The sequence below is a fragment of the Nipponia nippon genome, unplaced genomic scaffold, assembly GCF_047370975.1.
Source record: "Nipponia nippon isolate SJK-2023a ecotype South Korea unplaced genomic scaffold, ASM4737097v1 scaffold_1, whole genome shotgun sequence".
Taxonomy (NCBI): domain Eukaryota; kingdom Metazoa; phylum Chordata; class Aves; order Pelecaniformes; family Threskiornithidae; genus Nipponia; species Nipponia nippon.
The window spans coordinates 68,290,790-68,305,485 of NW_028262290.1; the positions used below are offsets into that span (position 1 = coordinate 68,290,790).

General features: G+C 43.3%; 1 protein-coding gene across 1 annotated transcript in view; it reads right to left on the bottom strand.

Annotated features, from left to right (window-relative positions):
* Positions 1 to 7,867: 7,867 nt before the first annotated feature.
* The window catches only part of GALNT12 (polypeptide N-acetylgalactosaminyltransferase 12), a 51,968-nt gene continuing 45,139 nt past the window's right edge, over positions 7,868 to 14,696 (bottom strand). The window contains exons 9-10 of the mRNA XM_087758796.1: positions 12,899 to 13,054; positions 7,868 to 9,504 (exon numbers count right to left, since the gene is read on the bottom strand). Of these exons, the coding sequence (XP_087614922.1) occupies positions 9,367 to 9,504; positions 12,899 to 13,054 (294 nt within the window). The 3' untranslated portion in view covers positions 7,868 to 9,366. The remainder of the gene's footprint in view (positions 9,505 to 12,898; positions 13,055 to 14,696) is intronic.

The following is a 14,696-nucleotide window of genomic DNA, read 5'->3' on the forward strand; positions in this document are numbered from 1 at the left end:
CTCCCCACCACCCTCCTCCTCTCTCCCCGGCGGCAGAGCGAGGGAGCGGGACCTGCCTCTGCCTCCCCGGCTGCTCTCCCCCCTCTCCGCTCAGGGAGAGACAGCACCTCTCAGGCGCGGAGGGGGGGCCCGAGCAGCCCTCATTGAACACCTCCCTCCTCCTCCTCCCTCCTCCTCCTCCTCCTCCTCCTCCTCCTCCTCCAAAAGGAAAAAAAAAAAAAAAAAAAAAAGGGATGCTCCGGCAGAAAACGCCGAAGAGGAAAAAGCCCCCCCCTAGAGCCGGGGAGGCGGAGGAGGGGAGCGGTGCCGTGCCGAGCCGAGCCGGGGCGGGGGTGCTAGTGCCGCATTCCCCGGGAGCCGGGGCAGGGCCGCGGGCGGGAGGTGCCGCCTGCGCCCGTCCTTCGGGTCGGGCAGAGCCGCCGAGCGGGGAGCGCAGCCCGGGGCCGGGGGGAGGCAGAGCAAAGTGTGCGGCCGGGCCGAGCTTCCCTCACGGCATCAGCCCTCGGTGCCGGCGGGGCGGGCAGGGCACCTTCTGCAGGTGGCGGTCGCACCGCGAGCGCGGGGGGACGCCCGGGCGCGGGGAGGCGTCGCCGTGGCCGCTGCCCGCCCGGGCCCGCGGAGGCGCAGCCGCCCCACGCGCGACCCGGCACACGCACACCACACACGCACAGGCACACACACGCACACACCACGCACACACACGCTCCCCGTCACAGCCCTCCCTCCCCCGCGCACAGGCGGCACGCAAACACGCTCCCACTCCGGCTCGGCACCTCCGCCCGCCCCGCGCACACACACGCACACGCACACGCAGAGCCCGGGCCACGGCAACTCTGCGGCAGGCAGCAGCCGGGCGGGTTGCAAGAGCAGAAGTCGGGATTTTGAAAACTCTTTGCTTTTCCCCGCAGAACTGGTGGGTTTCTGGAGCCGGGCTCCGCTCGTGGCTACAAAAAGCTACGGCTGCGGCAGGACTCTTGAGTTCCCCCGAGGGGTGCCGCGGCTCTGCGAGTAGCCCGGGGCAGATGAGCCCTTTCCACGCCTGTTCTCCCAACTAGTTACCTCCAAATCTCAGGGGACGTGGGGCATACCCCACACATTCCCCAAGGCTTTCTGCCTTGCTCCCAGCCTGTCCCCCCGCCGCGGGGAACACATTCGCACTGCCCACCCTCCCACTGCGGCTGGCGAAGTCCCCGGGCAGCGGTGCGCCCGTTTGCAGCCTACTGAGAAGACCCGGGAGGGGCCGCGGGTCGCCGTGTGTTTCAAGGCGGGTTGATCCCACGCAGGAGGGGTTACTGGCAAAATGCAAAGCTTTGCTTAACCCTGCCGTAGGCACCTCACTTTTTATACAGATGCATAATTTTCCTGAAATCGCTCACAGCAAACCTTTGAAGATCAACCTAATACATCTAATTTATATCACATATGCAATGGTGGCATCTGTGCAATAAATTGGAAAGAATCTTCATGGATTAATAAATTCTAAGATGATCATGATCTGACCTTGGGCTAACCAGTAATCTTATAACACTCACTGCTTTACAGCCTTTCCCTGGGAATGACGTCCAGCAGTGTTGACTTAAAGACACCAGTAATGAGGAGTCCACCACATCTCTTGATAAATCTTTTCAGTCATTAATTTGCTAAGAGGTGTATCTCACATTCAGTAACAATTTGTCTTATTCCAGCTTCCAACCCCTGGTTCTCATTGTGCCTTTATCAGCTCAAGGGGACATAGTATTGGTGGTCTTCTCCTGTGCACATGGGCTAGGATTAAACACTGCATTTTACTTTTGTAAAATAATTAGAGCGACTTGCCCTCACCTCAGGAATCATTCCTGGAGGCATTTCCAAGGCACCTTTTCTTTTCCTGCTTTATGTGTGAACTGGCCCTTCTGACTCTGCAACCTGTCAGCCCTGGGCCACCAGCAGCCACCTCAGCACCTCCCTCGGCACCAGCCGCTTCCGAGGGCCGGGCAGGTCAGGAGAGCTAATCTCTACAGGCAAACAAGCCAGTTTGTTGTCCTTGTGGGGCTGCCTCTTTATGGAATAATCTACACTGTGTTTTGAATCCATACTGCCTAAAAGCATGACGTACTGCTTTGCTCCTGTGCACCTGGTCTTGCATTAGGGTAAACCAAACTATGTGCTTTATTTGTACAAGTGACCTGTCTAGCAGTTTCTTTGTCACCTGCAAACTTAGCAGTAACTTATTTTCCTCCAGAAAATTCATTATCATGACACCAAGAACAGATCATCCTAGGATGCCAAGAGGAATAGATGCCATATTGATTTTGTATAATGTTATTTTTAATCAGAATTCCGTATGCTAAATGACGTTTCACAATTCTCAACTTGATCTGCAATAGATACCAAGTTTGTTTGTCAAAATCTGTTTCACAGAAAATCATTCTTCACTGCTTGTATCCTGTATCATTCTGTGATTTTCTCCAGTACTTGGCTACCAGGGCTACAGCTGCTTGGATCACTTTGATTATCATTTGACAATATTGGCAGTATATTAACACATGCACTCACACTGTCTCTGGAATGTCATCAGCTTTCTAAGCTTTTTTTTTTTTTTAAAAAAAAGCAATTTTCCAGTTTTTCAGAACTCAGTCTTTCCGAAGGAAAGCTTGGGTCCAAGTTATGTGGTACAATAGAATTAATACCTTGAATATTATTAGCAACTGCTTGACATCCTTCTTTGTTACTGATGCAGCAGCAACTGTCCCTTTGTTATTGTAAGAATCAAATGCATCTCCTCGCTTCCTTCCAAACACAGGTTGGAAAGAGTTATTGCACAGTTCCATTCAACGTAAAGCTCAAGGCTTGCCCTTGCCTGGGAGGCAGAGCCCAGCCGCCGGTGATGCCGGCGCAGTGCACCGGGAAGTCAGACGCTGGGGAGGTGGGGCAAAGAAACACGCCTAGGAAGTGCTATGGCATGGAGCCAACGCTTACCATGGAGTACAAAACCAATTCCAAAAGCAGGCCCAGGAAACCAAGATTTACCCCTATTTGCCCAGAAAGCTAAGGCAGACTTTTCAGAGGTAGTGTCTGATGATACCTTCCTCATTTTGGGGGCACTTGGCAGGAGATCCTTTCTATACATCGTTCTGTGCATCATTCTGCGCATAATGGGAGCCGTGGGGTGACAGTTCATCTTGTATGCGTGCTTTTGGTTTGAAGGTGACCACCTTTGGTCAAATGAATCCCAGCTCCCATGTCTGAACTGCAGAAGTCTGGAGTATTGCTGGATATCATTGAAACCGAGCAAAGCTACACTTCAAATTAGAATATTTAATAACGTGGTACTTCTGACCTTAATCTTTTTGTCACTGCATTCCCTGTCAGTCAAGCAGGGGTGCTCTTCCTTCAAGGTCATATTGTGAAGACAGAGTAATAAATATTTGGGAAATACTAAGACACTGTAACATTCAAGTTCCATTAAAAAACAGCTAAGAAAATAACCTTTATTTTTCAGGCTAGGGATTTACTATGGGGAAGTAAATAAGGCCATATATTGAACAATGAGGATTAGGCAAAGTAAGCCTCTCAAAATCCTTCCTGTATACTCAGTGAGGCATGAAAAAGACAGTTTCCACACCTTTTGTAAAAAACGCAGGGAACATAATGCAAGAAAATCATGTAATTAAAGACAATAGTGTAATAGATGCACTGAGGCTAAATTTAGATTTAACAAAGAACTTTATTTCTGACATTTTAAAGTATTTCATTTGCAATCCTATCAAAAACTTTCATGTTGTACACATAGTTTTCAACAGGATATATGCATATAGTTGTATTTTGTAAACCCTGCTTCTTTCCAGTTCTCAGCACTGAGAAAATTCTTCTTTCATAGGTACTATCCTTTGTTTATGTGTAACAGATGCCCAGGTAACAGCTTATTTTAAACAAAAGGAGGCCTAAAGGAGAACTGCACCAAACCGCTTATTAAAGATTGTGTCAGACACAGCCGCCTGCCGAGCTGCCTTTTTTTTTTTTTCCTTCGAAATCCCCAGAATATTTTGCTACCATGAAATCAGTGAAGTGCATCCCCTAGCACGAAATCCTCTAAAGTAGCACACATCCTTTGTCTGTTATGCAAAAAGTCGTTACATTCTTATTTGGTGGTCTACACCAGACACCCTCTCTATCTCTTTATTCCTTGTTGGCTAAAATACCAGTTCACAAGAATTGTAAATCCTGTTTTCTTTGCTCGAAAAATCAAATGTCACTTTCTTCCCAGCATGTTACCCAGTCACTTCAGCATTTTGACCATGTGAATCCTTCACCTATATTTCAGTAAAAACAGTTATGTCAAATATCTTCCTGCTAATGATCATTTCCAATTTCTATCAGTTTTTACTAAGTCTTCTCACAGTGTATGCACAGTTAACATTTTTATTCTTTACATATTCTTTACATTTGCTCATCACAGAGTACCTAATTCATGAATTTCAGGGCTAAGTATCTGTACCGGTATGACTCCCTTGACCACCTTTTCTTCAGCTGCAAGTTAAATACCTTCAGAGCATGGGTAAGTTCAAGAAACCCAGAAAACTGATTTTTCCCTTATCACCAAGAAAGAAATTGCATCTGTTGCAAGTCCTCCCCCACTCTGGGAGGTGGTCTGATGCTACGTGAAATGCCACGCTACCCATCAGGCCGGTGACTCGCTTCCTGCATCTTCCATCTTCTTTCTTATTGCTTTTGGAGCTAGGAGAAGTCACTGAGAAGGTCCTGCCCTGTTTTTGTCTCCAACCCTCTTTGGAAATCCTGGAAGCCTCTAGAAGTATGTCATCTACAGCCACGTCATTCCTGTCGGTGCTGACTAGGTAGGACTGGTCTAAATAGGCTTTGTCTATTCATATAAACGTCAGTTAGTAATGGATTGAAAAAAAGATTGGAAACTGTTGATCTAGGCATAGTAATTTTAATAGTGCATATACATACATAATTGTTTTCCTCTGTAAACGGGAAGTGGAAGAGTACTGCAATGCTCTAATTCAAACCCAGCTATGGCTGTTAGAGTTAAATTGCTAGCACCCCGACAGAATGGGGGGAGCTCTGCTATTCCTCTCTTCCCTCCCTCCCGAGGACTTTCCCACCTACCTCAGCTAACTTGCTAGCACAGTCAAGATTTTGCCTTCGTTACGGGCTTATGCAGCATTCCCATTCTCAAACACTGCCCAACCCCCCCCAGTTATACGCATATATACAGAACTGCATGATCCTAACCCTACAGTCTCTCTAGACATCTTGACTGCTACGTCTTTATATCAGGGTATCACAACAAAGCTCAACTTCAAATTAATCTCCCAATCTAAAGGCTTTAAGAGAGCCAAATACAATGAAAAGAACATCAGGTTTTGAATTACCAGCCCAGCAGTATCGCTGTGTAACTGCCCGTGTTTTCATACACAGAGAACAGGAGCACAATCCCATCGGTGTAACCAACCAACATGAATTTCCCCTTCCAGTAAATCTTATCACTTCCTATAATTATAACAAAAATTGAACACAGTTTTGAGTCTTTGTTTCAGCAGAGCTAACAAGAAATACTGCTTCCAATTACCGCTGACCGATGTGTATACAACGATGACTGTTGTTCCATGGTGTTTGTGCAAACTCTGACAATCCTCCATCATAACGGTTCGGTCAAGACTGCACATACAGAGGTGTCAGTTGTTTCTTTCTTAGAAGGAAGGTTCATATACCGTCTTCTGTTGAAGTGAAAATCCAGTAAGTTCTAGCCCATGTCGAAGACCCACAATGTTTAAATGAAAGAATGGTGAAAGAATAAAAGAAAAAAACTGGCAAAATAGTTACCTGATGAGTTCAAAGAAATATGACAAAGAATTAGGTACCAGACTGCAATCTGGATTGCATTTTGTTTTTTATAGAGGAATACAAAGACTAAGAAATAAGCATTTTTTTAATGACTATTTTTTTTTAATTCAAAAAAATCAGCAAGTTCAATCAGCACTTACAACCCCAAATTCTCATTTTGGGGATAATACCATCAGGTAATTTATTAAAGGTTAAAGACTCTTTGCATATTACTATTCCCCTCACGACGTGTATTCAGCACTGGATATGGAAAATTGGGAAAACATTTTGCACAGTTTAGTTTTGTGAAATACTTCTCCTGGCTTAATCTTTTGTGCCTCAACCGTGCCAAATATGCCCCATACCTAGGGACATCTAAGGACCATCAGACAAGGGGAAGGGAAGGAACCTGGGAGAAAACAGAATCACAGTGATCCAGTATAATGACCAAAAAAAGGGCAGTAAACATGGGAAGGGCTGAATTCACAACTAGGTAATGAGGAAGGAATAAAATCCATTTGGAAGACAGATTTCTTCATCTCTATCCTAGAATTTTATATGGCGTACTGTGTGCTGGGACGATACCTTCTTTGGACAATTTGTTCAGTCGATATCTCTATATTTGAAAAATCTCCTTTCTTGTTTTGAACAGTGATGGTACAAAATTGAAGAAGGACCCTTGAGATTTCTCAGCTTGCACTGCCCCTATCCCATTATTTTAATCTAATGCTATTAATAAGCTTGAGTTGCAAGTTTTGGTTTTATGGATGCTTCGCATGGCCAAGGGGAGAAGAAATATGCGGCTCCAAGTATAAAAGAAAGAAAGATGAATACTAAGAAAGGGGGGACCTACTGGTTCTTGATTTGGACCATGTGGAAAGTGTTCCTCTCTCTCTCTTTTTCAAAGAGAGTCCTAGGAGGCCAGAACAAGATGAAGTATCGATTTGTGACTTAAGTCCTCCAATTTTTCCATTTCTGTGAGGCATCCAGCCCCTTCTCTGCTGAGGAGAAGGCCAAAGTCCACAGTCCACATCTCAGCAGGTAGCTCTAACCTCCCGCACAAGGAAGTTTGAAGGTGTGCATTGTGACTCAGATGCGTGATGGAGTCCTTCACCCTCCAAACCTGAAGCCAGACATTAATCCAATTCCAGTGAGTTAAGAAGAAGAAAAGGATATCAAGGAAAAAAATCGTAGGTAGATGGACTAAAAGGCCAACATAGGGGGAATCAAGCTGGTGATGTTGCTACATTCAGTGTCTGCTTTTGAACTCAATATAGTGTGTTTGCCTAGCAAATATTCAACCCAGGCTAGCAGGTATGTGAGAAAACAGCTCAGCTGCATGTAACTAGACGCCCAAAACATCAATACTTCCCTCGAAACAAGTGCAGAGTGGGAAGATGTATGGAAAATAATTTCCAATTATTAAGTTTCACTTGCATACCACCACCTGGTGATGAAATCTTGAAGTCCCAGAAGTAAGAAAACCTCATTTGACCATGGAGGTCAATGAGAGTTTTGTCTACAATTGCAATAGCTGGGCTCTCATTAACTTACTAATATAATTCAATCAACAGTCAAGAAGGCAAAGCAGAAATGAATTGAAAAACCTTGCTGTGTTGCTGGAGCTCTCACAGTTCTCTTATGCAGCCACCCAGTTCTGATTTGTGGCTCCACAAAGTGCACACCACCGCTGCTAGCAGGTGAACAGAAGCACTGCTGAGTTCAGGGAAGGGAACTTGAGAGACTGTAAAATAAAGCTGTCTTCTCTCTGTGCTGCAGGGATCAGAGCCTAAGAGATCAGCGAAATTATTAAAAGAAAACCAGTGATCATAAGAAAAAAAATCCCATAGTTGTAAAGACAATTCCCACTCTACTGAATCACAAAATATTCTATTAATTCTAACATCAATTTCATCAGTCCAGCCCACAGAGACAAAACTTTAAAGGTGCTCACAAAAACATTCCATCTACATGGGTTTAGAAAGACCTTGGAAGAACCCACATATGGATCTCCTACAGGTAGAACCCCTCCCCCCACACCCTAATCATATAAATAGATAGGCCAAAATGACATGAGCTTATGAGGACTCAGAGAAAGGGCTGTACATTTTTTTTTATAGAAAACATGAACAAAGGCAAATAAGGGTAGAAGTCCAAAACTAAATGAAACAGGTGCCAAGACTTCCGAGGGAAAAAGGCTGAAAACTTCATGCTTCTACACATAAGCATACCTCCAGCTGATAAAGAAAGAAACTCCTTATGATGAGCTGAAACCCTTTTAATCAACATTGTAACGATGATGGTCAATGACGAAATACATTGGCATACACACTATTTGTCTGACTGGTAAGGCAGATCCTGCACACCACAGCAGAAAACACCTTGTACCAGTGCAGATTAAACCCCATGTTTTCAATACAACTGTGTGTGCTGACATCAACAACTTATCAGAAAAGCAGTTCCCAGACAAAATGCCAGTTATATCCAAAAGACAATTCTTTTTGTATTAATATCAGCTGCATAGCATATCAATTAGTTGCAAAACCATTTTTGTTTACACAATCATTTTTATATGAACCATTTCAACATTTACAATTTAATGAAAGATACAATTTCTTAGATTCACTTTCTCTAACTGCAATTTTGAAATTTGTCAAAAGAATTATTGCTAGGGCTGATCTTGCAAGTTGTACGTATGTTGAAAATCCACATAATGTTAAAGTAAGTTGTGCAGTCTGGGACACAGCCACATAGCTAGATCCATGGGAATCTAAATAGCTTTTCCCAGAGCATCACCTTTAAATATTGTTGCCTTATTTCTTTAAGAAAGATGAGAAAACCCCCATTTTACTCCCAAGCCAGATTTAAGCATGATTAGAAACTCATCAAGTGCCATGAGCATCTGAAATTGTTGCAACATTTAATGTATAGTATTGACAAGCATGTGCAATCTGTATGCATCTAGATTGTTAGTTGTGCAAAACCACGCAGACCTACTCTGCCTTCATGTGCAAATCCACACTGTCTTCAGTGAGGGTTTTGTGGTAGTTACTTAGGGCAGAATCTGGCCTACATTTACCTTCTTGGTATTTAAGAGACAGGAAGAATTATTAACTACTAGCTGTTAGAAGGCCCAACTGCAGAATGTTTTAGTAGAAAAATAAACATTTTAAGTTATTGGCAGATAACATTAGTGCAATTATTTTGACTGCCTTACTTTCACACAGTAGATTGAAAAAAATATATTGTCACTTGTGAAAAGAACCTAAGACACTTCAGAAGCAGTTATGTAGCTGCCAAATAAAGAGAAAAGAGGAGCAGATTCTGTGGCATGATATAACCACAGCATGCACTTTATGTAGCTCTCAATGCTTAGTGCCTTTTAATGCTCCAGAAAACAAAATCCAAGGCTTGTAAACTAATTACAGTTCTTTCCATACAAAAATATATCACTTGTGTGATTTTCAAAAGGCTGACTAACTGCTGACTAAAAAGAGAACATTGTCATATTCAGCTATATCCTAGATGACATCTGGATCAACTTCTCTCTTTGAAGAACCACTTTTGGTAGTCTGAGTTGGTACATGGTCGTAATAACGGTGCTGGGTTACCGTTGTAAGCGCTTGACTCTGCTTGTACGCACTTCTGGGTGTGTAGATGGAACAAAGTACCGTCCTACAAGAGACAGAAATAATTTTTGCTTTTCAGGTCTTAAAAATTACAAGCATATCACTGTTTTAAAAGTAATAGAAGACATTTATAACAAATAAATATCACACATATCCTTCTCATGGGGCCATGCAGTGAAGCCAAAATGCCTAACTTGAGGACCTCAAACTTTATCAAAAGACCCTGCTTTTAAACTTACATTAACATTGCTTTAGAGTGATTTGTGCCTGTAAACGATGTGCTAACTTCATTCACTTTCATTGCCTTTTGTTACTGCAGCAGAATATGGGCAGAGAAAACCACAGCCAAGCACAGGCATTACCCAAATTCACCAATTTATTGCACATCTTGCAAGTAAAATGTAAATGTTGTTAGTTAAGCGCAGATGTTGGGTATATTTTTACCAAAAAATTTTCTCCTTTCTTCACAGGGTATATTTTTAGTGGAAAAGGCAAAATAATCTAGGCATGCCCCTTGCCTGCAGATGTGTGTGAAGCTAGCTTGCTTTGCTGGAGGGCAGCACAGCTGCCTCAGAGGTGTAAGGTCTGACAGGCCTCCACAATCAGATTCCCCAGAGAACATATTCTGAGGCCTCAGGGCCTCCTATTACGGGAGTCTCCAGGAACATTTCATTTCCAGTTCATGTCGCTCGCTCCAATCGGGGAGCGCTGTCAACTAGGATAGCGAGCTGCAAAAAGGCGGCGTGTCCAACTGTGGAGAAGTGCCCTGCTCCGAGACCTTTCCTTCCCAGATGATGTTTCCACACGTAACCATTTCCAACGCCTCTGACAGCCTCCAAAGAAAAACGCCAACACCTTGTTTCTGAGCGTTAAGCCTGACTCCTCTGAAAGTCTGCTCTGCCGTCGTCAGGAGTGTCGCACTAATTGCGCCTCGAGCCACAGCCCCTGATGCCCAGCAGTGTGCGCTTGCTCACAGGCTTGCTGAGAGCCTGCTGAATGACTTTCCTGTTTCCATCATGATAATTCAAAAATTTTTGAGTAGACTACTCAATATCTGCCTCACTCACTTTTAACTGTGACCTTAAGAACTTAATTCTTGCCAGGCTGCTGGGAAGGCTGTTCAAATCTTTGATTATGCTACATCCATAAGGACAGCTTTCCCAGTGTCTGACACTTCTCCACACAAAGTAAGAGAAATGTGGTACTGACACCTCACCCATCACTTGCCTTGAAAGGTGGAGGGGGATTGGTGATTTTGATTTAATGCAATAGAAGAAGAGGAATCGGAGCAGAGCAGTACGTTCAAATCACACACAGACACAAACTGATCACGAGAAAGAAAGAGGATTTAGCATCTGAAACTTTAGGAATTATTTTAAAAGTTAATGGTTAGGAATGCAGCGGAAACAGATGTATTCCAAAACTGTGTCGTGTTAATTATTTCCTGAAGTGACTGAGATTCATTCAATATATGTCATCTTAGGGATTAATGCATATGCCTGTGAAAAATTTTGTTAAAAGTCAGCATTAAAAATGAAACATCATTTATAAAATCAGCCTTTTAAACATTTTGTTTTACTCAGTAATACCACTGTGAGCTTCAGTCTGGACTAGGTTTAGTGAATGGACAGTAGTTTTCATACATTTCTTTAGAATTTACTCTGCCACCTATCACTTCTGGTAGTATCTAAGCATGAAATTTGTCAACCATGGAGCCTGTAGACTTTAGATGCATTATGCAGACACATTATGTAAATATACCATTTTGATATATTATGTGACCTTTTCCTTTAGCCAAATAATAACACTGCATAACCTGACCGAGGCCATCATTTTTCATCTAATTTATTTTCTTTCAGGCATCCAGGAACTCCTTCAGAGATTAAAAACTACTAAACACAAGGCTTTCTAAGATCCCATGTTATGTTTATTAATACACTTCATACTTCTCAGTATTTCTCCCCTCTGGGAGTATGCAATAAGCTTGAAAAGAGGTACAGATTTGCTGAGTCCCCACAGCCAGTTGCGTCCTGCATACAGGTAGCAGTAGGGCAGAAAGTATTTTTCGATCATAGAATCAGAGAATCATTTAGGTTGTAAAAGTCCCTTAAGATCGAGTCCAACCGTTAACCTAGCACTGCCAAGTCTACCACTAAACCATGTCCCTAAGCACCACGTCTACACATCTTTTAAATACCTCCAGGGATGAGAACTCAACCACCTCCTTAGGCAGCCTGTTCCAGCGCTTGACAACCCTTTTGGCAAAGACATTTTTCCTAATATCCAATCTAAACCTCTCCTGGTGCAACTTGAGGCCATTTCCTCTTGTCCTGTCACTTGTTACTAGGGAGAAGAGACCGACCCCCACCTTGCTACAACCTCCTTTCAGGTAGTTGTAGAGAGCGAGAAGGTCTCCCCTCAGCCTCCTCTTCTCCAGGCTAAACAACCCCAGTTCCCTCAGTGGCTCCTGTAATGACTTGTTCTCTAGACCTTTTACCAGCTTTATTGCCTTTCTTTGAACATGCTCCAGCATCTCGATGTCCTTCTTGTAGTGAGGGGCCCAAAACTGAACACAGTATTTGAGGTGCGGCCTCACCAGTGCCAAGTACAGGGGGACGATCAGTTCCCTGGTCCTGTTGGCCACACCGTTTCTGATACAAGCCAGAATGCCACTGGTCTTCTTGGCCACCTGAGCATATCACTGGCTCATATTCAGCCGGCTGTTGACCAACACCCCCAGGTCCTTTTCCACCGGGCAGCTGATGATGGTGCATCAAATTACACAACTGCACATTACATTGCAGAAAAGCTCAGGGAGCACTTCCGGTGCTCACAGGGAGGGTCAAGAAAGATGGTTTGCAGAGGAGAAGCAGCAGCTGCTCGAAAGCACAGAAGAGTGTCAAGTAATGGTGGTATGCAAAGTATCAGGGATACATGGTGGTATAAATACCAGGAAATTAAAGAAGTCAATGAAAGGAGACCAGAAGTAGGCCAGCCTACTGGCTGGGGAAGGGGTATGGAGGCACCACAGTTCTCAGGAGAAGACGGTAGGGGTGGGACGTGAGAGGGAACTGAGCAGCACATGGAAAGCTCTAGATGTAGATAGGGTGAAGAGAGAGCTCTGCCAACCTCCCCAGCTCCTTTGCGGTTAAGAAGGGCGCTTTCCTTCCTCTCGTCTTCCTATTCTTTATGACTGGCATACTCTTTACCCGAGTGCTGCTGCTACCCTGTTCCACGATCAGATATTAAAAGCCAAGATAGCATATTCTCCACAGAGATTTATGCTGATGTTGTGGCCTGCATGATGTGTGGGCAGAAAGATAAAAAGAAAAAAAAAAAACCCAACAATTCTCCTCCCACCCACTCTCTCCCCCCAAAAACCCAACAATTCTCCTCCAGCTCCCCAAAAACCAAACCCAAAACCAAGCAGGCACACTTACCTCTCTGAAAACGAACTTCTGGTTTTCAGGAATACTGTGGACATTTTCTTGACACAAGTACATTGTCAAGTAGTCCGTCCCTGAATCGACTGCTGCACAGACTTCCGGCTGCCGGGTGTTGTAACGTATTTCATTATGGGATGTGTACTCGAAAAACTACAAACCCAAGAGAAGAAACAAAGGACAATAGCCATTTCATATGTACACAAGAAAGTATTTATAAGGAGGATATACTAAGATACTATAATTAAGTTCACATATTAAAGTTGCTATTGTAGAGGGAAATTCTGCCAAAAATATTCAAGGAACCTTAACTGCTAACCGTTTGCTTACTATTTTACAGAAAATCAATCTCACCGCAGCACTGCTTTACTCTGGTAGCACTTAAAATGTATGAAATGCTGAATAAATAAATGCCCTGGAAAACAGACATTCCAGCATTAAAGAAGTTACAAAATTTGACTGTAACATTCTACTTTCACATCCTAGATCACCCTTAAAAACAGGATGGAAACTAGTTTATAGTCTGACATTATGCCTTCTTAATTCAGTTGTCACAAAACAACGTTACTTTTAATTAAGGAGTTGCTCACTGCATAGTTCAAACGCAGTTTGGTCAAGGTTCATTTCTAGTTACAAAGTACTCAGGATGCATGGTGATGAGCATTGTATTATATAACATTTTAAGATATTATTTGGAGCAAATCAGCTACAGCTGCTTTTAAACATGAATAGAATGTTAAAGACAATTTACTGGCTTTGCTTGTACAATATTCTACAGAGGTGTTCTGAACATGCTATAAAACATCTTGGCTTTTGTGGCAATTATGGCTGAACACTTCTTTAAAATTTTTATATTTATCATGGACACTTGCCAGATTTTGGACTTCATTAAAGAGCGGCAGAGTTTGAGAGTTGTTTGTATTTAGCATGCTTGTAAATAATTCAGATGACTATAGTGCACGGATGTGTGTTTAGATCTAATGTAGATTGTACTCAGTAGGGTAGAGGAGAGTTTTATAAACATCAGAAAATTGCTTGCTACCAATAGTAGAGCTGCATTAGTGGAAAGCAATAAAAGGATGAGGGAGAGAAGGAATCCTCCTTTGTTTTGTTTCACCCCTGGAGAAAGACTGTAAGGCTTTGTGAAGGGGGCTGTACCAATTCAGAAACGTTGTATATACTTGCACTTACCACAAAACCATCCTTAGCAACCACCAGGGCTAATTAACCTTGAAAGAAAAACTGGAAATGGAGTTTTAATATAAACAGGACTGTGTGATTACAAAGCCTGCAGTCATCCATTTCCAGGTGTAAGAGCTCTGATCTAGACTACGCTGATGGTAGTTGTTTCTTCAAATCTCCCCTGCCCCTCCTTTTATCACAATCAGGAATTTCTCTGCCAAGGTGACTGTCGCAGCTGTACACAGACCAATGTTGCCCACTGCATCAGCCTGTGGAGCTCCATGGCTTTTCTTTGGGCAGTGATGCAAGTGACCCCTCCTCGAACTAACTTGTTCGCCATCATTCATTTGTGGTAAGCCGCAAAGGGAAGTGAGTGTTTTGAGAAAGCAACTTCAAGTTTGAAGTCTACCTGCTGACATAACACCCAGGAGACACTGATTTCCCCTTGAAACCTATTGCTAGGAACTGTTTCTATGACATAGGCTGCACTGCCTTTACAAAATTTGCTTTATTACCAGAAATGCCTCATCACCAACAGAAGTCAAATGTGATAAATATTGGCCTAATTTTTTTTTTTTAGTATTACTTTTTACCCCAGTAGGCAGGAGCTATT